The sequence below is a fragment of the Corvus moneduloides genome, chromosome Z (genome assembly GCF_009650955.1).
Source record: "Corvus moneduloides isolate bCorMon1 chromosome Z, bCorMon1.pri, whole genome shotgun sequence".
In the NCBI taxonomy this organism is placed as follows: Eukaryota; Metazoa; Chordata; class Aves; order Passeriformes; family Corvidae; genus Corvus; species Corvus moneduloides.
This window is the reverse complement of record NC_045511.1, coordinates 54406608-54430282: the sequence shown is the minus strand read 5'-3', so window position 1 is coordinate 54430282 and position 23675 is coordinate 54406608. Positions and strand designations below refer to the sequence as shown.

General features: G+C 34.1%; 1 protein-coding gene across 6 annotated transcripts in view; it reads right to left on the bottom strand.

Annotated features, from left to right (window-relative positions):
* Positions 1 to 23675, bottom strand: part of KIAA0825 (KIAA0825 ortholog) — a 239763-nt gene that overhangs the window by 132182 nt on the left and 83906 nt on the right. For 5 of the 6 annotated variants that reach the window (XM_032095237.1, XM_032095239.1, XM_032095241.1 and 2 more), the window contains 8 exons: positions 23124 to 23218; positions 20710 to 20937; positions 19438 to 19703; positions 18042 to 18192; positions 14014 to 14204; positions 11528 to 11710; positions 5312 to 5422; positions 88 to 227 (listed from right to left, as the gene is read on the bottom strand). In XM_032095237.1, coding sequence (XP_031951128.1) covers positions 88 to 227; positions 5312 to 5422; positions 11528 to 11710; positions 14014 to 14204; positions 18042 to 18192; positions 19438 to 19703; positions 20710 to 20937; positions 23124 to 23218 — 1365 coding nt within the window. The remainder of the gene's footprint in view (positions 1 to 87; positions 228 to 5311; positions 5423 to 11527; positions 11711 to 14013; positions 14205 to 18041; positions 18193 to 19437; positions 19704 to 20709; positions 20938 to 23123; positions 23219 to 23675) is intronic. The other variant, XM_032095242.1, reaches the window with a different exon arrangement.

The following is a 23675-nucleotide window of genomic DNA, read 5'->3' as shown; positions in this document are numbered from 1 at the left end:
CAGCCTTCCTCCAGCATTTAAGTAGTTAAAAATGAATTTGTTTTTCTCACTGATATTCTTATATGGATTGACAGTATCTATACTTACTTGAGCTTCTCAGCAAAATTTTCACTAAGAGACAATCACAATGCAGCAATGTTTCCAAAAGCAAGTTCAAATTACAGTATGGCTGAGATAAGAGCAGCTTCAGCAGACCTTGGGTGGCCATTTCTCTGGCTGATGGAGTCCTTTCAAAACGTAAGATAAAGACAGAAAGAATAATACAGTTACTTTATCTATGAAATTAATATCCTTAAATTGCAGGACACTAACTCCCTTAAGTGTCAATCCTTCCCAGATTACTCTGAAAATGCTTTCATGCTTCCTTACTTTAAGGCAGCTCAGAGAAAGAATTACATTTAATTTCAACTAGTTAAAAGCAAATTGACATTTGTTAGTCAGCCACAGTTATATCTGAAACAAAAAAACTGTGTTTATCTCTGTCATGGAACTGTATTTTTCCTGTCCTACCACGCAAAAAGGAGGTTTTTTTCCTGCAGTTGAATAAATGTAAGGGTATTATTTTTTAGTTTATTATTGCAGTAATTGTTGAGTAAGAGATCTGAAGTGTCTGTCCTTGATGAAGCATATGCAGCTCTTAAATTTAAACACTGAAAATGCTCAAAGAGGTTGCAAAATTCCACTTTAGGTTGAGCAAGTCTTACACGTCCTGAAAAATCCATGAGAAATATAGACTGGTTAACATTTTGCCAGCAGGGAGAAGTGAGAAAGTGTAGTACAAATTCACAAGCTTATAAAGAGATTACGGTTTATATTCCATTTGCAGTTTATTTTCTGTTTGCGATTTCCACGTTCTGCAAAAATTGAGGTTTCCAAATGATATTCCAGGCCTTACTCTGAACACAGCCAATGACCCAACACCAATCATTGAACTCACATTACAGTTAAACAAAAACCAAACAAATCTGTCCTTCCAAATGTTTATCATCTACTGAATTTAGTATTTTCTTCTTGAAACACTTTTAAAAACAAGTTTTCAAAATTGGACTGTGTATAATTTTTTTTCTTTAATGTGTAAGTTTTTATAAATTTGAAAGTTTTTTTAAAATTAAACTTCAACTGATGTTTAGCCACTCTGTTTACTTTTTTGGCTACAAATTCATACAACAATAGCTGCTAACATTGAAACTTTATGCAGCTCATACGTAAACTTTTATGCACACGAATTTTACATGTATGATTGTAAGGACTTCATACGGGCTGAGGCATTGACTCTGCAGGTATAAATATTATGTACGTATGCAAAAAACACCTTCAGCATCAGTTAAAACCCTCTTCATCAGGAGGTTTTCAGTCTGGAATTTTCCAGTCAGACTAGAGAAGGATTTATATGCATCTGCTCAAACACTTTGTGTGCATTTAGACATAACTTTTTAACTTTTGAGACAGAACTAAAATGGGCTCATGTGGTTGTTCTAACAGAGGCGTACCTCTCCATTAAGTTGCACAATTTTACAACCTCTGACTTACCCAAATGTGCCACCACCCAGCTATGCTTGAATGCACGCATGAAAGAACTAGATGACTGCACAAATATTTCGCTGTTGAGTCAAGGCTGCCATTTATACAGTATACTCAATACAAACCTACAAGTCCTGGAAAAGAAAATGTTGACTGATACACTCTTCTAGTTTAGTCCCTCACATATCTGTGTTTCCATTAACAGAAAAACCAGTATGCCACATATCTTGCAGGGCAGCCCTGAAGTCAGCTAAGGAAACCATCCTCCAGCAGGGCCGTTACATCCCACTATTATGACAAAACTCCACTGTAATAGTCATTTTAGCAAAGGAAGATTTTAGACACCTCAGCCTTTGCAATTTTAACATTAAGCAAATACCTCTAACCTCAGAAGCAATGTCTATGCCAGGAAACCTTATGTACAGCTTTTGTGATTTTCACCCGGTACTTTATATATAATTGCTGACAGTGCAGCACTGACTCTACAATTATATTTGCATATTAGCACAGACTGGATTCCAGTAATATTTATCAAAAATATAAACACGTATACATTTAAGTCTTGATAGAACTCACAGTCAAAGTAAATTCTCCATACTTAAAATACATACTGCAATCAAACATTAGGACTTTGTATTCTTAAAAGAATTATCTTAATTTCTGTATGTTCAAGATTAGGTTTATATATATAATCTAATGCATGTATAACCTATATATAATCTAATCAGTAAGTTAATAATTAAAGTTAAAATTAAAACAGTTATATTTTCACAGTAGAATTAATGCTATGGCTGACACCAAACTCAACACTTCACTAATTCAGTTAAAATATTTGGGTGAGCTTAATTTTTTTCTCTTCCTTTAATGTCACGCTATCCTACCTAATAAGGTCACTCATTGCCTTCAAACTAAAAGATAAGTGACAAGTTGGGTCAATTATATTTATAAAGAATAATATTTTAAATTCCTATAGAAATAAATGACATTTTTAGAATATCTGAATTGAAAAAAAAAAAACCAAAAAAAAAAACCCTGTCTGTCATTGACCAGATGGGAAGTTATCATGTTGTAATATACACCAGTTCTTGGCTCTTTAAGCATCTTGCAAACTGAAATGTACAATGGTGTGACTCACTTGGAGGAAAAATAAAATATAGCAGACATTCCCTACAGCCATGAAGCTAGCACCAATAAATGCACTGAGAAGTTTTGTAACGTGCATATGGAGAGACATATGTTCTCTCATCCTCATAGCTCAGTACTAGTGAAAATACGACTAGCCTCATAAAAAGTGACAAAAGGTGAAGTACATATAAATATCACACATATAAATGTCCTGTTTTGTACAGAAGAAGAAAAAAACCCTACCTTTGATTTGCAAATGGTATGATTATAAACCCCAAATGAGGCAAAGAAGAATCACAATAACTACTAAAGGAACTGTAATATAAATTATCAGTAACTTTTTAGTTTGATAACCAACCATATTATTTTGGCTTGTATTCAAGACAGAAAGAAAACCTCAAGTAGGAAGCTCAAGATTTTATAAGGCAAGTAAATATGCTAATTCATGGTAACAACCTTGACACTGATGTTGGAGTCAAACTGATAAAATTAAACAGACTGTAGCCATTTTCAGCAATGAAAAACAACGTAGGAAATCCATAGTAAACAAATTAATTTCAGGAACTATCAAAACTTTCTTTTGAAATACCAAGCTTAGAAAGACTACATACTTTGTAGCTACATGTACGACAGATTAGACTCTTCAGTTAAAAATTAGGTGGCCACAGTTGAGAGGTATACAATAGCCTGTGTTTCCAATTTTGTTATGGACAGTGAACATATATACTAATTAGATATAAGATGTAAAACAAGAAAACCATCCACAAATAATTAGGATGCTCTGAAGTACAGTTTGCTGCAATACTTAAATATAATGTGTCTTGATAATGCTCTAAAGGCAGTATTTGAAGGGAGAAAAAGTTTCATTCACACAGTATAAAGCCAGTGAAAAAACTAGAACACCTCAGAATTACTCATTAGATATAGAACCCTTCACTTATTTTTTCTGAGCAGCTGAAAGGTGTGTTGTTAAAAGAGAACATTAAATATTTTACCAATATTGTTCACTCATTATCACCAGGACAGTACACAAGGTTCTCTCTGCATATATGGACTGTTCTCACACAGGTACACTGACTGTATCTTCTCAGAGATGTACTTTCTTTTGTACTTTTCATTTTCCTATTTGCTGATCAAGAAGTTGTGTATTTTATTACCTTTCTTCCAGGGAAAATAAGTGCATACTACATAGCTCTGGAATAGTTTTCTGCTATTTATTCAAATCTATCTTAATTCCACCTCAGGAAAGATAATTATGTCTGAAATGGTACCAGCATTTCCTTTACATACTGTTACACAGCATAGGGTACTCATTTGTGAAATCATCTTCCAAAACTCATAATTTGAAAATAATAGTAGCACTATAATTTCAATTTTGAGATCTGGCCTTACATGGGGACATAAAAAAACTTACTGTCTTTTCTACAATGAAAATTTAATGAAGCATAAATTTTCCAGAAATGGATGACTAGATTCCTTTCTAATGCAGTCATTCCCTCTACTGTATCCCTCCTTTTTCTTTCTCTCCAACCATGCATAACTTAAAAAGCCACTGACAAAGTTCCTTGAAGCTTGATAAACACATGATCTTTCATGCTTTATAAGAACTTAAATTACTATTTCAAGCAGGACACATTCTGAATTCACCAGTTATTCAACTCTGCTTGGCATGTAGTTAGCGAAGCACATGACTTTGATGCAGTCACAACATATATTGCTCTGGTTCAGCAGACATCAGAGGCACCAGGGAAGGAGAGAACAGGATTGATAACATGCAGTTAGGAGTGAAGCCTATGGAAAGAGATCAGCATGTTTTGTGTAGCATGGGGAAAAATTATAGCAAAAATATTTTCATATACAAGGTACAATATAATGTGCGTAGAAGGAAAGAGGTAATAAATTCAAAGCACAAGGGGCATCAATAGGTCACCACTCATTTGATAATGTACTCCTCCAAAATATAAAAATACTTTCTCAGAAAACACAGTAACATCTCACAAAAACAGCTTTTCGTGAAAATGGAGAGTGAAAACCTCTCAGGAAATAATTTTGAAGAAGAAAACAGGGAGGTGAAGGGGTTAGGAGAGGATCTACACTGGTGTGGGAGTGCTTTAGATTCAAAATTAGAAAGCAAACAGCAGTGCAGCTGGTAGCACGTATCTTCTATGTAACTTGTCATTATATGCAGTGACACAGAAAAGTTAAGCTTTTGCTTCTAATCATTCAATAATCTCCAAAAAATTGAACTACAATCAAGCAGCATATTTTTCAATGAGTTATTTATGTACCATATATTTATTTAGCAGCAATCCTAGACAGAAAGGCATACATTCTTTATCTCCCCTTCAGAACATCAGCCATGCTGAACTTCTGTATTGTCAAGAACTATATACTCTTTAATTAAAGCCAGAAAACCTTACAGATAATTCAAATATCAAACATAATTAATAGACTAGCAAAACACAGTGCTTTCAGTGCAACTTTTCTTCAGACTCTCAAACATTAGAGAAATCTGTAATAAATTAAAAAATGCTTCCATATCTTTTTAAAATCAGAATATTAATTACACATTTATTCAGATATACTCTTTTTCAAAATGTAACAATATTTAACTAATACTAACTATCTGGTGATCCTTTTACAACAATCAACTTTTGATACTCACTTCAGTAAGAAAAAACAGGATGATGGTATGCAAAATAACCAGTGCAATGGATGATAAAAGACTTCTGAAAAATCTTGAGGAAGATGTTCATCAGAATTATCCAGAAATGTCCTGAAAGAATCCAAATACTTCTGAATTACATGGGAGACTGAGAATTCCCTTGGATCACTACTACTTAGTATTGCTATATGAATAGAAGACAGAAAATAGCTCATGATAAATACTACTAATATACGTATGCAAACACATAATTGCAAATCTATTAATGTACTGTAAAAAATATAGTTCTATATTTTATTTAATTTCACTCTTTGAAACTCAGTATCTAATAACTGTTATCCAAGTTTTCTTTGTATTTTTACTCATATATAGCACATTTTCAAATTACGTTTGAAGATGCATTCAAAATGCAAATTTCTCTTCATTCATTTCTACAGCTCTTTTCTTCCTGCATAACAAATGTATCATATTTTAGATACTTTTATAATAATGATATATAAAGTATCTTTTGAAATTATACTGACTGACATGCAAGTACATATAGACTTTGGATTAAATTGGACAAAAATTTGAACCAGAAGCTTTGGACCTTCAATGGCTTGAGAGAAATGGAATACTGCTTGTTTTCAAATATAAGGAACTAGAGAAGAACTAGATTCCTGTCCCTTTTGCAATACTTCACTTACTCAAATGATGTGAGAGGCACAATATACGGATACGAAAAATGAAACATTTTATCAATTAATTATATTATAGGATTACAAATATGTGTAAGAACAGGACTCTATCATTTAATATTTGCCTTTAATTGTTGTTCAGTAATAAATTATAAGTATTTGTAAAATTTTCTAGCAGCCACTAGGATTGAATAATGTGGGATAGCAATGGATGCCCCTTGGCCTCTTCCCTTTTTATTCTCATTTACACTGCATACAATTCCAGCAGAGAGGAATTCCAGTCTGTTACGTCCATCTTCCTTCAACTACAAACAATTATCACTTCACAAGTACCTTACATTTCACCTTACTTGGCTGTGAATTTCTTATCTTTCATCTAAAGTAATTCAGAACTGTTGTTACACGTCTTTTAGGTCACTGCCCAGATGAAAGAAGAGAGAAAATTATACTTTTTCAACAAGAAAGGTAGCTGTATAGTTTCTGAACTTCTCCAAAAGACAGGCTGTTTTATTTGGAAATCAGTCTCACTAATAAAGAAAAAAAGAGCAAAAAGAATTTACTACAGACAACTAAATGATCCTAAGTAAACAAAATCTGAGCAGAAGGATTAGCACAGTGAATTTGTGCTCTTTGTGAATTCATGAAGACCTGAAGATTAAAAATAAAGCTGAGATCCTAGTATAGCTAAAGGAAGAGCTTTAACTCAAAAGGAATTATTTTAAGGACAGTAATTTCAGTATTATAAAACTAAAAAAGAAATATTGTCTCTCATTCACTGAAATATTTTTTTCTAGATATAGCAAAGCATAGAGCAAACATCCTACAAGAAAGTGTGATAAATACATTTGGTTAGCAATCTAAAATTTAAAAAAAAAGACCACATCTTGTCTATTGGTTGTGTAGGAACTGTTTGAGAGAATTCTGGACTAAAGCAGTGTGTTAAGTATGTCTTCTTAGCTGTATCCTAAGGAGAAGCACTGGGCAGATTTTTGGATTCTGACTTATTTGCTTATAATGAAATCTCTACAGAAATTTTTAAAGTGAGACAGAGATAATCTGAGGCTCTGTTTAAACACTAGAATAACTTCAAATACTACTAAAAAACCAAGTGTCTAATGATAATACAGTAATTCTCATGACAGCATTTCTTAATGTCCACTGCTGGCTATGTAACTCTTGCCAGGAAAACCCAACTCTGCGCCAGACTGTTGAACTCAACTACTCTTCTGATAGACGTGTAATAATAGCTAGCAGGACATTTATTTTAGCTTCAAGTTACGCTAAAGCAGCTGCCTATTATCTCAAAGCAGCAGATAGCAGATTTAATACCAAAGCAAGATTTCAAGTTAGAGTGGTTTTATTCTTCAGTAGAGTATGACAAGGTGAGAATTGATTCTGTAAGCCTGAGTGCAGATGTGAAGAAATGAGATGCCAACAAGATGCATCCTAATGGTATTTCCTTGTAGTCTTCCTACAATTCTCTCTGCGTAAGGAGAGAGATTACTGAAACATTTGATTACATTACTAAAAAGCAACTTCATGAGTTAAAACTCATATATTAAAGAGAAACGTTTTCAGTCTTTAATATTGAATGACATTAAATTTACAACAATAGAGAGTAATTTTGCCAATCTCTAAATACTTCTCTCAACATTTAAATAATTTACCTGACTTCTTGTTGAGAAAGTAAGACATAACAATTCATAGCATGAAATCACAAAAAGGTACATCCACCTTATTCTTTATGTTCTTCCTTTACAGACTATTATCGCCTACTTAGTACAAAAGACTAAAGAATATCAGAAAAAGCACAAGAATAGATCTGCTCCAAACTGAGCAACCCTCAACCTGATGCAGAAGACAGTCTCTGCTTTGAGGCCCGGATAATTTACTACTCTGAGTGAACTGCGGCATTGGATTCTCCCGTGTATTCATAGGCAGCACGGAAACTGTGTGATCCATTACACAAAACCCCAGCTACTAGACCTGAGTAACTGACAACAATCTCATCACTGAATAAGACAGTGATGACTGGAAATTCAGAAGTATGAAGCTCCTCTTATTTCAGAGGTTTGAGTAAGCAGCAAGAAAATAGTAACACTTAGTAGATTTGGGGAGCACATTCTAGAGACTCATTGTTCAACAGGTCCTCGACAACGTGGACAAAAGCAGACAGAGAACAGATGTTTAGGACATTTTCAGGGGACACTAAACTGGGGTAAGTGGACACAGTAGTTAACACAACAGCTGAGTGCCTACTCATGGATGACTGGATCAAAGGAATTCACAAAGTTGACTGAGGTAAAGAGCAACTGTTTACTTCAGCAAGAGAATTACAATAACCTAGGCTGGGGCTAACTAGACCTTACTTGTCTGAGTGCCACCCTGCCCAACCACAGACCTGAGGCTTATGGGAAGCAGGGTGTTGAAGACAAGGCAATAGTATATTTTCAGTAGAAAAAATGTGAACTGCACACTGGGCTGCATTAGGAGGGGCACAGCAACTAAAACAAAAGACAGTGATTTACCTCATCTGCTTGGCAACAGTTTAAGCCTTACCGAAAATATTTTGTCCAGCTCTTGGGCCTACAGTTCAAGGAGAATGTGCAGAAACTGAAAAAGACTTAATTGAATCATCTATAAGAAATGTTTGAAGGCCCTAGACTCCTTCACTCTGGTGAAGTGGTGGCTTGAAAGTGTCAGTTCACCTAATGGCAGCCTACAACGACCCAAAGAGTAATAACAAAGACAACACTGACTTAACTTTTCTCAGCAGGGGCTGATGTGATACAGCAAGTTATAGCCAGCAGCTTTGAAGGCTCACACTAGATATTAGGCAATACTTTGCACTAAGGTATGGCAGCTGTGGAGCAGGCTTCAAAAAAGTTGTGTCAGTCAAACACAGTCATGTTCGACTGCTCTTGGTGATGGTTCTGCTTTGAGAAGGAGGCTAGATTAGACAACCTCCAGTAGTCCTTTCCAAGCAGCATTTACATTATGCTAAAGATACTTCGGGAAGGCCACAGAAGGGTGCAGAAAAATGAAGCACAGAAAAGCAAGTATTAAAACCAGATGACCCAAGATTCACAGGTGAATTTTGGACCAGATCTAAGAAAACTTGTCACACAGAAAAGAAATTCTAGATCAGAAAATTAGGAATGAGAGAACATATACCAGAATCACCTTATTTGAAGTTAAAGATACTATTAATTTTTCAGCATCATTACTGTTTTGTTCAATTTCCACAAAATAATTAAGAAATTTGAATAATTTTAGTTCCCTTAAGCAGCAGTGAATAGTCTCTCTAGTAAGCTAAAAATGAGCCAGTCGTATTATTACACAACTCCTGGAAAACAATGTTCTGTCATTGCCACATTTATGATTACACAGAACTTTCCTGAGAAGTCTAGAGATTAATTGACATTTAGTCACTTAAGGGAAAACTTCCAGTACCAAAAGAGAGCATGATTGATTTAAAACAAAAACCTTTTTTTCACAGGTAATTTTACCAAAGATTTGAAAGATATAGAGTCAGACAGAATTTGTGATTATACAATATAATTGCACAGAGAATTGATGAAAGATTCCTTTAAAAGCAGGATAGCTTTAAGATTTGTTATTGATAGATTCTTAATGTGATGAACTATGCACACCCCAGTAAACAATGGACCTAGGTAGAATACATAAAATTCATTATATCAAATTGTTTCCAACTGGATATAGTAATTTAAGAAGCTGATTGGCTAAACCACTTTTTTCTTTGTACTCTGGACACTGGGTTAGGTTACCTGACAAATATTGGCTGCAATTAAACATACAATATAAAAAAATTGTTTTGATGAAGGGACCTCACAGATTGTGAAAACACAAGTTCTGAATACAAGTTCATTTTTAAAAATCCTATTTTACTTACTCTAAAACATACATCATCTATATATAAATGGTCTTCATTGTTAATATTATTTTTGTAACTATAGAATAAAATATGACACTTTTTTGTATTTTTTTTAAACAAAGCTGCCGTATTTTGATGGTGATTTGCACAGGACTTTGTAGTAAATTAAATGAGCTGCTACATTCTGCACATGTCAAGTTTTTGATCACCAGACAAGCAAATTCAGGTAATGAAATTCATAACCCTAACTATGAAAGCTATGTGACCAAGTTGTTTACCTGCAGCATTTTACATAAAATAAAAAACAAGTTTTTCATTGATACTTTGTTCTGAAACTCCGTGAGCTCTCCAGTAAGCACAAAATTTTCTGTCATGGTATGTATAGATAAATACGGAAACAATATTGATCAGTGGAAGAGACTAGAATCACTAAAAGGAACAAATTATACTGCATATTTATTTTGGTCCATCATTCTAAGGGCTTTCATAAAAGAAAGGTGAAATGTCAAAACTGACAGTAGAAGCAGTTACAGCTACTGCAATGTCCTTTCCTGCCTCCATTACTACTGCCACAGCAGGACCACCTAATCTGTTCCTGAGTCACCTTCTAAATTGCTATCTATTCATAAGCCTGTGTTCTATGAGATCAAACATCCAGTTACAATTCACTTTTGCATATTCTTTAGAGCCCACAAATATTAAAATGAGACCACATATGACAAAAAAATTTTAGTTAAAGAAGCTTATATGCAGGAGGTCGCCACCCTAGTACTACCTAGAATAATGAAGTAAAAGCCAGCTGAATAGGATGTGGCTTCATTAGCTTGGGGTTTTGTTGCTCCTCTTTTTTGAATTTGTGATCTCACTTTGTATTGTCTCTTACACCAAATTTACAGCAGAATTTTAGTAACAAAAGACTCAGACCCAATTTCAGTGCAAGTTAAATGTCCTTTTCCTTACAGTTGTGACTTGAGAAGACATGATTTTATAAATACAGGCATTCTATATTCTTACTCTTTTAACTATATTTGTTGAAGTATGCCAGTCATGTAACCAGATGATCATTTCAGTAAATTACCTTTACATTCCAGTACTTCTAGAAATATTATGAGATGACAATGGAACATTCTGATTTAGCCAGAAGCTTAAAGTAGATAATCTGAGCTAGTAAAATGATTTTTTTCCAGTTGATGAATTACTAAGTTCTTGAAAACCCTGCCAAAGTCTTTGGTAGCACAGTACTAAATGTTTTTAGATAAGTAAGACTGTATTTCAAAATAAATCTGTCCTAACTGAAAAATAAATTGCAAATTTGGGACAGTAATTATTAATTAAATTCTACTGGTTTTGTCACAGAGGAAATCAATCCAGACATTCACTGTGGTCTATGTTATTAACAGAAAAAAAAATATACAGCACAGGAGTTTGATCCAAAGCTAATAAAATCCCAGCGGATATAACTGGGCTTTAGGTAAGATCACGAAAATAAGTCCAGGATCAAATTGAGAAATAGTCAAAAACCATTAAAATGTGCAAATACTATGCACTGCATCTGATTTCAACACAAAAATTCATCTTGTAGATCAATCCATGTAAGTTCAATAAGCAATTTTATCTCAAATTGAATGTTTATTTCATACTCACTCATACAAATTCTTCAGTGGTGAAGTCAAAATAGCCAGCACAGAGATCAGACTATTGCAGTGGCTATGGATTTTACAGATCTTGAGATCTCTGTCTTTGTGTGGATTCAGAAACTTTTGCACAGAACTACAAATTGACCAGAGCATGTCTTCAGTGGACATCAAAATTGCTGCAATATCAATTCTGTAGACAAAAAAAGCCCCAAGAATAACATTACTTAGGACATCTGGATAGTTGTAAATTTCAATTAAACAGACATTTCCTCTGACAAGATAAACCACCAAAATCATAGCATGGACTTTAAATTTCCTCTTCAGTGATACAGGAAGTCTGCATCCACTACGCTGTAAAAAATCAACTATTCCACAGACAAGTTGTTACTGAAACCAGTAAAAAGAAGACTTAAAAGATTTGGAAATGTCACTAGGCAAGAGCAATTTACTTTCTAAATTACAAGTAAATAAATTTAAATTTTGTTTTCTTATAATTAAAATCTACATACTATTTTCAAATCCTGATGGGGCAAAAAATAGGAACAAAGGAACTTAATCTTCAATTTGCAAAACTAACTCCGTACAACATATTATAATGTGGAACATTTCTGAGTCAGTCATCTGTTGCCTGTTGATACTGGCTAGCAAGGCATCATGCATCATTGGCCTGAACAACAGCAAGAACAACGACATAATCTCACAAGACTACGCTGACATACAATACATAGGAAACATGTGAATAACACAAAAAATATGGGATGTATGAGGTTGGGCCTTAAAAAACTACTTAAGCACCTAAAAGCCATGGATGCACATGTGATCATATGCAATTTCAAGGATCAAGTTATTTTTTAAAAATTTAGGCAAACACACATAAACAGACATTTGTCCATATTACACATCAGTTCTCTATCATTTCATTGGGAGAAAAGATACCTTCACTAACTATAACATTATTAAAAAATATGTAAAGCCTCTGTGATAAAAATATATTGAATTATATTGAGTAATTTTTTTTTCACTTATTCATGACTGGATAGTTCAATTTACTTAGTGAAAAATTCAAGAATCACCTTATTGAATATACAACTTTTCTACAAAATGATAATGTAAAAAGTTCTTTCTTGTTCAGTAATTTGAAGTAAATTCATATAGAATTGACTAATACAACATTTAAGTAATACTGTACTTTTCATATTTCAGGGCATTTTTTTCCCCAAAAAAAATTCCACTAAAGTTTTCAGAAAACCTCTCTGTACCAAAAGATATAGAAGAACCTGATCACAGTAAGTTAGTGCAGGAATAGAGCACACAACAGGCATATAGAATAAAACTTTGGGGTTTTTCTACCCATTTCAACAATGTGATCTTGTGCAAGTTACTTGAGCTTCCACGACAATATTTTCCATAATAAAACTTGAGATGACAGCATGTAACTCTTAGCTCACACAGAACATGTATCTGCTTAGTGTCTCTAACCCTCTAAAAATTACAAACCCTTTAACTCTTCTCAGTGGTGCTGTGCAATAGACAAAATTCAATGGTCAGAAACTGGTGCACAGGAAGTTCCACACAAATACGAGGAAGAGCTTCCTTACTGCGTGGGTGACCAAGTACTGGAACAGAGTGCCCAGAGAGGTTGTGGATTCTCCCTCACTGGAGGCATCTAAAAGCTGTCTGGACTCAGTCTTGTGCTGAGTACTTGTACTTGCTTGTACTCTGGGACAACCCTACTTGAGCAGGGAGGTTGGACCAGATGACCCATTGTGGTCCCTTCCAATCTCACCCATTCTGTAATTCTGTGTGATCCTGTTGTGACAAATACACCTATTTATTCAGTAAAACAAGATACTGGATAGAAAGGATAAAGGTAGGGTAAACTTCTATTTGAAGACACCTACATCAGTATTTCTCAAAAAGACCCTCCTCTTTGGCAAAACATAAGAATTGCTACAAGAAGAACTTCAATTTCTTATTTCCTAAAGTGACAGAAAAAGGAGTAGCATCTTTCTCCTCTCTCTTTCTACACCACTGGCATTATTCTGATAAATGTTTTGATGTGGCCTTGTAGCTCTTCCATTTGAAAAGCCCTATAAAAACCAAACTCTACTGGAATACATTAAGTTTTCTTAATGAATCAACAGCTTGATTTCAAATCCTGATGGTGCCAATTTTGTCCACATCTTTGGATGCATCCCCAATCCTCAATGCACTTCCATTGTGAGGCTTTCAAACCAATCAAGCAGTTTATGGAACAATTTCACAGAGAATTGAAAGAGGCCTTCGATTCTGCCCAGTATGCAATATAACTACTAAATATACTTAAATATACAAAATATATTTTATTAAAATGAACATCAAAATGCATAGATTTGGTCTATCCCCTCCGCGTTGTTCATTAACATTTAAATTTGAATCAAAGCAGTGAATAACAGAAAACTAGCATTTACTTATTTTTCCATTAAAATGGTGCAGGAAATATACAACCATTACCTGATTTGTAGTGTTCTTTTGTAACTGGGACACACCTGACAATATCTGGAGGATAGAATATCCAAAGATCGCTCTAGTACCTCTGTAAGAATCTCTTGGGCTGTCTTTGGAGGTAGAATAGTCCATAGATCATGATGAAGAGCACAGCAGAAGTAATGCCACATCTGGACAGAGAATGAGCATCTTTCCCCCTATCAAAACCACCACACATTAAATAACAAAAACACACCTTCTAAATTGTCAATTTAACTCCTGTAGGTCTAACAATTCAATCTGAAAGGAAATAGCTAAAGAGATTCAGGAATATCATGACCGACAAAGGGTCCTTGAAAAGATGTGAGACATCTATATTTGCAAGCAAATGTTGCATTTCAGTCACAAAACTACAGTTCTGCCACAAAATCAAACCACAGCGTTTGAAAACTTATATCTTCAATTAACCTATTTTCAAAACTCATAGTGTTGTAAGTTTAGTTTAAAAACATAGGCAGTATTCTGTACCCACCAGAATAGTCAGACAAACTTAACATAGCAGCTCCTTTGTCTGCAAAAAAAATAATTATTTAAATTACTTAAGCATATGTATTTACCCAGATTCATAAATGCTACACATAACCATGATTATAAAACCTTGGTTATATACAAAAAATATGCAAGAAAAGAAGTAAAAAGAACAGTTGAACTCTTACACCCGTAATAAGAGATGCCCAGAATTTTTTACTAAGCTATTTGTGCCTCTTGTAATTTTAATGTATTGAAATCAAACATTTTCCGGGAAGGAATCAGCACTGGCATCAATATTGTCTAAATAGATCTAACCCATTAAGACACAGAAAAAAATACAAAGGAGTCAAAATCACAGCAGTTAATCCATAATATTTCTATAAAGTACACAGGAAAACTCACATTTAAATATTTCAACTAATACCTACTCAGAATAGCATTATCATGAAGCTTTTTGAGAACAGAGACTTCAATCTTCAGTTCCAACATCCCAAAAGAACTGAGAAATATTTTAAGAATTTGTTGATATTTTAGCATTATCTGAAGCATAAAATAACCCCACAATTTTTAAAATGCTTTTAGAGTTTTATAGGCATTATTTAACAATAAAAATAAAAGTAATAATAATCTGGCTTCTTTTTAAATACATTAGCATAAACATTAGCAGATTATTGGAAGTTGTCACTATTTGTTTGTTCTCTCACACAATATTTGAAGTGCATTTTATATTAAAAAGTGGCAAATTATGACAAAGAACAAAATAAACCAGCTTGTGACCACTGCTCTTGTCATTGAATTTATGGCTGAGGTATAGTCATTGCTGGTATTTCATTTAGAAAAAAAAGAAGAAAAACAAATAATTAGAGCATCCACTTTTACAGGTTTCACTAATGCAGAAGATAAAATTGTAATAGGACTGACTTTCAAAAGAAAATCATATGACTATTCTTTGTACATATAACCATAAGCATCATATTTCAATAGGCAAACAAAGAAAAATTATCCCTCTGGTATTTTGTTACCAAGCACTTGATACGTGTTTCCATACTGTCAAAATGGGATTGTATTACATTGGCCAAAAAATTTATATAATAAAATAATGCACTTATTAAAATATTTTCCTGTTTTTCTTATATGAAATAAAATTACAATATTATTGCATGATACATGGAAATACAATAAGAATCTGAAAGTTGAATTCATAACACAACTCATAGCTTCATAATTTTGAATAACTTGAATGTTACTATGTTTCTAGATGCCTGGGGTTTTAGATGATTACTCTTAGGGTACCTTCAAGTAAAAGCTATCCATAAGTAAGACCCTAACCCTACCTTACATTTTACTGAGATTTCCCTTTCTTTGCAAAAGCATTTCAACTGTTACAAAATAAAACTACCAGATAAAAAATAATTAGTCTGAATGCCTAATGGAAGCCAATTTATTTTGGCCCTATCTTTATTTAAAAAATAAATCTAAAAATTTTCAAAACCCCTGCAGATTTAGCAACCAAAAATACAATTCTAAATTGACTTCTTTACATAGGTTGTTTATTCTTTTACATTACTGAAAGTCAACAACTTTTACTTTTTAACTTTGTAATTATAAACACAACTTGTTTCACTTTCTCTGATTTGGTTTATTTAAGTAATAGCTCTTTTCCCCCTTTTTAGTATTGTACCTCCACTGCAGAAGCAACAATATCACTGAAGATTTAAATGAGATTCACTCCCCTTTTCTGACCTGTGTTTCTATTTGTTGCCATTTCTAGACAACTCCACTGATAAGTATCTGCTGTTTCTGCAGGCTTCATATAATAAAAACAGATGTGAGCTTTTATTTAGCTTATATACCAGGAAACAAGCAGCTGTGCTTTATTACATAAGCCACTCAGTATTATCTTTGAACAGACAATTCTTTATTCTTTGACTGTTAGAAAACATAAGTTCCCACAGCTACAGCAGATGTCTGCTACACTAAGAGCTTCATTCAAAAACATAATCTGGAGAGCTGGCCCAGTGGCACACGCCTCCTGCTGAGCTCATATGTTGGAAGAAGCCACCTCTCACTGCTGGAAGTTTCAGTAGGGAGTCATCTTTGTAACAAGCAATAGATCTTAAACCAATCTCTTCCATTTAGGATGCCTATAAGAGGTCAATTGACGTAACATCTGCTCAGCTGCACAGCTCCTGAAGGCACTCAGAATAGATCATGGGCCACCCTTGGGCTCAGTAAGAAGACATGACCCAGTAAGAAGACAAGAGTGATGATGTAAAATTACATACTTTTTACCTCAAATCCTGCAAACATAGAGAGTTGAGACACCAGTTTTCCTCATTCCTTCCTGCACACACCAGTTCTGTTCAGTAATGACAGAACTGTTTAGCTACTCCATATTTTTTGTCAGACAACTAATTCTCCATGGTGAAGTTACTGGGTCACCAATAAACAGGACACAGCACCATAGGGACTACAGACAAGGAAGATCATATCATGATTCATCAGTTGCCAAAACCCACTGCATTTCTTACCTAATCATCTGGGGTTCCATTCATACAAAACTGAAATGTTTATTTACTTGTCTTTGAGGGATGGACATTTTGATAGATTACTACTCCATGGTCTGCATGCCCTATCCAGCAGAGATTTTGTCACTGACTCAGCAGCTTCTTATACTACATCTGTAGATTACATGTATCAGACAGAATTTTCTCTCATGCAAGAATTCTAGAAAATGCTTAACAGAACACACTAATTGTCTCACACAGAAAATGATAGAAGGAAGGACAAGACTTTGTCTCCAAGAGATCTCAGTTATTTTTGTTAAAAAACCCATATAATACTTCACCCTGAAATTAAGTGAAAATAATTTCAACAGTGTATATTAACCTATGTTTGTATTTAATTATGATGAAGGAAAAAAAAATTCCAATAAATGAACATAATTCCGCCAGCTTTTATTTTTTCATAGAATCATTAGGATTATAGCTATAGATCAGACCTGTGACTTCAAAATGCAGGTGAAATGGCACTGGTTATTTCAAAAATATATTGTTGAACACTTAAGGTAGCTATAGTGACCATCTTTCTTTGTTACACCCTTTATACACAAAAAGTAATAAGGGGAAGCAATTGATAATAAAATATCAAAGAATCAGATAAAAAATTTCCCAGAAAAAAATTTTCATACGTTATACTTTCTAAAAGAAGTGTTAAGTTCTTAGAGATTAATGATTGTGTCTCTTTAGTGAGTTCTATATAAATGTCTTGACACACAATAAATAGTTTATGAAGTAAATGACACAAACACTTCACGGTAACAACCTATCTCATCTTTAAATGACTAGGTTTTCCTACATAATTTCTAGAGAGACACTTGCCTGCAATAAGAGATATTTCAAAAGAGTAAATTCCAATAATACTTATGTAAAAACAATGCTGATCTCATGCTTCTGATTTCAGAGGGCTGGCAACCACTAAAACACATTTTATAAAAGGGAGGCATAGTAAACTTAACCTCACACCTCATAAAAAGCTTTGCAGTCATCCCAGTAGTGGCTCTCAGCATCCTGTAAAATGCTTGTAGCACAAACTCTGACGCAGTAGTTTGTAACTTGAAACTGGAGAATGTCGATGAATTCCTGATATTGTTGGACAGGCACTAGGAACAGGGGTCTGTTCGGAGAGAATGATTAAAGAGACAATGATTGAAAGGCTGTGCACTAGGAGGTAACAATCCCTAGCACTGCAAATAGTTTTGATTAGTAGGTATCAATCATTCATTTCCTCTTGGTCCTGTAGTCTGAACCTAGCATTCAGTTTTGCAACTTTTTGTTTCAAAACTTTTAAAAATATGTCTGCTTGTCTATAAATTCTCATTTAACCAATCACTGAGAAATAAATGACTTCATCTTATTTTCTGAGACAAGTAAATTTGCCATTCACCTACTTGGGAGTTTCAGTGTTGCAGCATACTTGCATCATCAATTATTACATCAGCACTGAGTGTGATAAAGAAAACATAAGCACAGAGTACAGAGATTGCTTTTGGTAGAGATGTATTAAAACTCTTTGATAATACACCTAAGTAGAATTATTGAGCAGTATTTTGGCTCAGACTTCCCACTCACAAAGATACACCTCATGCGGGAGACAGTAAAACATCGGAGGGAAAGTAGCTCAACTGTGCATATAACCACTTAGAAATCATACATTCCTTAGAAATTGTGCTGGTTCATGGTCCCACCCCAAAAGCACCGTTTCTACTTCCAAATTGCACATGGCTAGAAACATGTGGACCAGTAAAGAGACTCCTAGTACCTTAAGTCAAAATCTCCTAAGAGCAAGTGCAGTTATACTGCCTGCCAGATCAAACACTGTCTTTGACTTTACACTCCTACTTCATATCTTTTCTAATTTTTATTCTGCATGTAATAATAAACTAAATTCTAAAACTACCATGTATGTATTTCTTTACATGTCTGAATACAGATGGCGTAAGGAAAAAACACAGAAATGTATTTTTATATTGTCCTCTAAGATTGTTATGTGCTAATAAATCAGATCTTATGCAAATTATGCATTGCAAAGGTCAGAAAAGGAAATCAAGGCCTTAGCACTTTATTTATATGACAGCAGAGTACATTCAGTTCCCTGGACAATCCTATTTTCTCAAAGTTAATAGTTAAAAAATATTGATCTGCAAATCAAATGCAGATCTTACACATAAATAATTTGTTTTGCAATGGCTGCTTTAGACTATCATGGTGATTCAAGTATTTCCATAAATAGTACACATACTGCATGTGCTAAAAAATACGATGCAATTTGGAAAACTACCACCATACTGTATCACCAAAATGGAATGAAGTCTCTTATTATTTATGTTTGAATTAAACATTTTAAGTAAAAAGGACATACTTTTTGCTTGTTTCTCCCATTAAACTGCTATACATTGTAAAATGTTGAAAGACATAGATCGCTGTGGAAAGGGACGCATACAGGTCTTGCAGGGGAGCCTTCAAGGGAACACCTTTGCTTTTCTCCTCTAGTCTTGCCAGAACAGCTGTTGCCACTTTGCTGCAGGCCTCTAGAAAGTTTGATCTAATTTCCTGAAGAGAATCATCTCTGCAGGCCAGAGCCAATGGAAGCAATGTGTCGAGTTCTTCCATGATGTCAGAACAAAACTGAGAGAAATAAATGTGGCACCAAGTTATTTGCATTCTGACAGCACTGCTTAATTTATACACACTAAGGTCAGATTCTTGAATAATGAAACTGGCATGAAACATAAATATATTTAATCAGTTTACAAACATTTTAATCTCTTAAACAGAGGAGTAATGTTCCTTTAAAGTAAATTAAATATTCTTTCTTTCCTTCTTGCTTTAAAGCTGCATATTCTACACTAGGGGAAATATTAAAACCATCTCATGCCAGTAATGCCTTCATTTGGTTTTGATGTCACTAAATGCACATTCAAAGCACAAGGTTAATTCCTTGTACATAAGGATAATTTTCTAAACTAATTCATTTTGAAAAATACACAAACACCAGATTCCCGGCACGACTCTCAGCACCAGATTTGGAAACAAACATGTCATCTCTTAATAAATTCATACATTGATCTCCCTAAAATTATATCCCAAATCAGGGTTATTTCAAGCGGACATTCATTAACAGCATTCCAAATCTGCTAGAATAGTTGCAAAGCTTACTAAAGAATGTCTTTCAAACATACCTTTCCTTGCAAAAAGAATTTAATAAATAAATGACCTTTCAGCCAAATCAAATAACTCTAAATTGGCTTTATTACTGGTTATGCCAATTAGTTGAATGGCATGCCTAATGATATGAATACAGGAAATCCCTTTATAGCTGTATTTCAAAGCTTTCGACATTTTCCCATCGAATCACTTGGTAACAGAGCAGATACTAATCAGAATGTGTTAGAACTTTTTGGCTGAAAAAAATAATGCCAGTGAAGTTTAAAAGTGAATTCTTTCAAGTACAAACTATGGGCTCTTGTATAAAGCTCTCTACAGCTTCACATTGTAATGCCTCTCACTTTCTTCTTAATTCCATTTATATAAGATATAGAATATTAATAGTACTGTAAGTACTTCAAAGTGTAGATGGCAAACAGCCTTGGCATTCTGTCTCCCTTCAAACTTCAGATCTTTTGATACCTGCCTTAGCAATTCGTTTTGGTTGCTCCTCCTGTTGGACTGCTCTGCAGGACTCCCTCATTTGCTGGTTGTTTACAAGACTCATTGCACAGCCTGCAGCTGAAAACTCTTCTTTCTGCTCATGTTGAAGAATTTTAGATGAAAAATCCTCAATTGCTATTGTTATACAGTGAGCCACAGAAGAAGACAGGTCTTTAAAAGCATTTCTCCAGCCAAAATTTAGTAGAACAGGCTGAAATACATATTAAAATTAAATCAATCAGAAGTCATTACTGAATGTTAATATTGTCTGAAAATTAAATGCACATCTATAATTAAATTACAGGGCACTGTCATATTTTAAAATTAATTTAAAGAATTTAAAATATAGTCCACTAGCATTGAAAAGCAGTGTTTACACTCAACAAAAACATGCTTAACAACATTAAACTTGTCATAAAATTTTTAAGAAAAAAATTCCTATTTAAACAAGATAACTTTTAAAAAAACATACTTCATCTTTACTTGATTTGTAATCTTTAACAGAATCTACTTAACAAAGTCAAAAGAATTTATAGACATTTTCAATAGCAAAACAAGTAATCTAGCAATGTATACCCTGTAATAATTTTCACTGCAAGGTAACAACTGGAAGTTACTAACCATGAATCTCAATGGAAAACACTTAAGAGAAGCTGGTTTTAACACAGCCACACTGTACTTCGCTTTTCTAGAACTGGATTTAGCAAAGATTAAAATGTTTAAATAGAGATTTGTAGTTTTTGGGCAACACTGGCTTTTACTGTGGTTTACATCAGTTCCTTGCCTTCTTCAAACAGAGACTTCTGAAGTCATCTAAGTGCAATAGCTGCTAGAAGTAGACATGGTAGAGCATGATTACTTTTCGACTTATCTGAGTTTGCATTGCTCTTAAATCTCAATCATTGCTCTAAATCTTAATCAGACTTAAACCTTCGCAGAAGTGGCCAGTTGAGAATTGCACCACTTCAAGAGACATATTTTAATGACATGAGATGGTGTTCAGTAAATATCTCCACCATGAGGGCACAGTAGGAGAATAGGAAAGACAGATTCCTAACTATTCTTGCACTATAATACCAAATTGGAAGAGAAAGAAAGGCTACAAAGTTAAGCCCTTCCAGTTTACTTCAGTTTAGAAGCTGTATCCTCCTTCCTTTCCCTTTCTCCACTAGCAGCATTCAGCTCCTGTAAGCACAGAGACAGCCCCCACGGACACACTTTTGCACTTCCCCATTTTTTGGTAGGGATCAAGTGATGCCATGATGATTTTTTGCCTTTTCTTTTATACCCCTGTTATACCTTTGTTACAACTTCTGTATTCTTAGTGGTTTTTAGCCTACATTCTTGGACTTGTTTGTTCAGCTAGGAGACTAAACATCTTAGAAGCTTCGTAGTTAAAAATCAATGTGCCCCAGACCCCAAGGTCCTCTCCAGAACACATTCTGTAAACTAAGATAGAACCAGGCAGGGGGAAGGTTCCTTGGGGAGGGGAGCTCATTTGAGCCTCTCATTGGGGAATCTTTGATAGATATGCTAATTAGTAAAACCTATAATGTTATACCAGATCTTTTGTGTAGGGCGCATTGCAGTGTGCATTTCGGTGCATTTGACTTAGACTTAGTGCACCTAAGGATCCTTAAAGTAAATACCAAGGTAAAATCCCTTTTCCCCTTCTAACCGTGTTTGACTCTTGATTTTAAGACCAGGAAAAGGCATCACAAGTACATCCCAATCTACCCAAAATATTCTGCTTTGTTACACATAAGAACATTAGTCTCACACACCAATCCAAATCACATTTTAAAAAAAAATTTAGCATTATAATAGAGCCATTAAGAAATTAAATTCCACTATCAGAAAATACCAGACTTGTTGGAGCATTTAGGTGCCATAAAATCAACAATAAAAATGGGTTTTGTAGTAAATGGGAGCCAGATAAAAACTTAATCTTGTATGTACATTCTACAAAGCATAGTGCTTATTACAGAGTAGTTTGCTGGCATCAAAGAAACTAGACATTGTATGAGTATCTATACCTATAGGAAGAATCACTATGATTAAATTCTAAGAACTTCATAAATTTTCTTTAAGATTCTTTACGATTATATGTAAAATACTATGAAAGCTATCGTATTTTAGAAATTTTTTTCCATTTTGTTACGAGGCATCTTACACTTACATTTTTTCTGTTATTAAATATTAAATACCAACCACTTCTTTGAATGCCATGAGATTTCATTCCATCTTAACTGAAACTTTGCGCATAAAAGTAATCACAGTAGCTGAAGCAATAAAACTATGGCAATAGGTGTTTATAATGAACATGGCAAAAGTCTACAGTGGAGACACACACAAAAGAAAATCCCATACAAAGTGTAAGACTCTTTTCATACTCACCTCTTCTACCTGAAGTAACTGTTCAGGAAGCACGCTGGTTTCATTTGCTCTAGTTTCTCCTATTAAAAGCTCCCCACTAGCTCTCTTCAGAACTCCTGCACAGTATGATAAAAGAGATCAAAGTTAAGATTAATTCTGTAGAAAAGTCAGCAGCCTACAACATCTTCTGATACATCAATATGAAGCATAAAAAACCCTCAAGAAGATGTAGGGGAATACTGTTAGGATGAAGTCAAATTCAAGTTATACACAGCTCCTTTTATATAACATGATGAAATCCACATCTGGTTGAAACTGTATTTTATACATATGCACATATAATGTGTAAAATATGGTTTCTTTTGTTACTAATTCGTTTTTATACTGACTGTGAAGTCACCTCTTTTTAGGGAGAACAGATAACACTAGATCAGCTGTATAGAAATTAATTTCTCCTCTTTGTTCAAAAAATTCTATCAATTGAACATGAATATATTTTCAGAGTTCTTACTTATTTGGAAACACCAATTTAATAAGAATAAAAAGACAATTAGTACAATTATTATAAGTAAA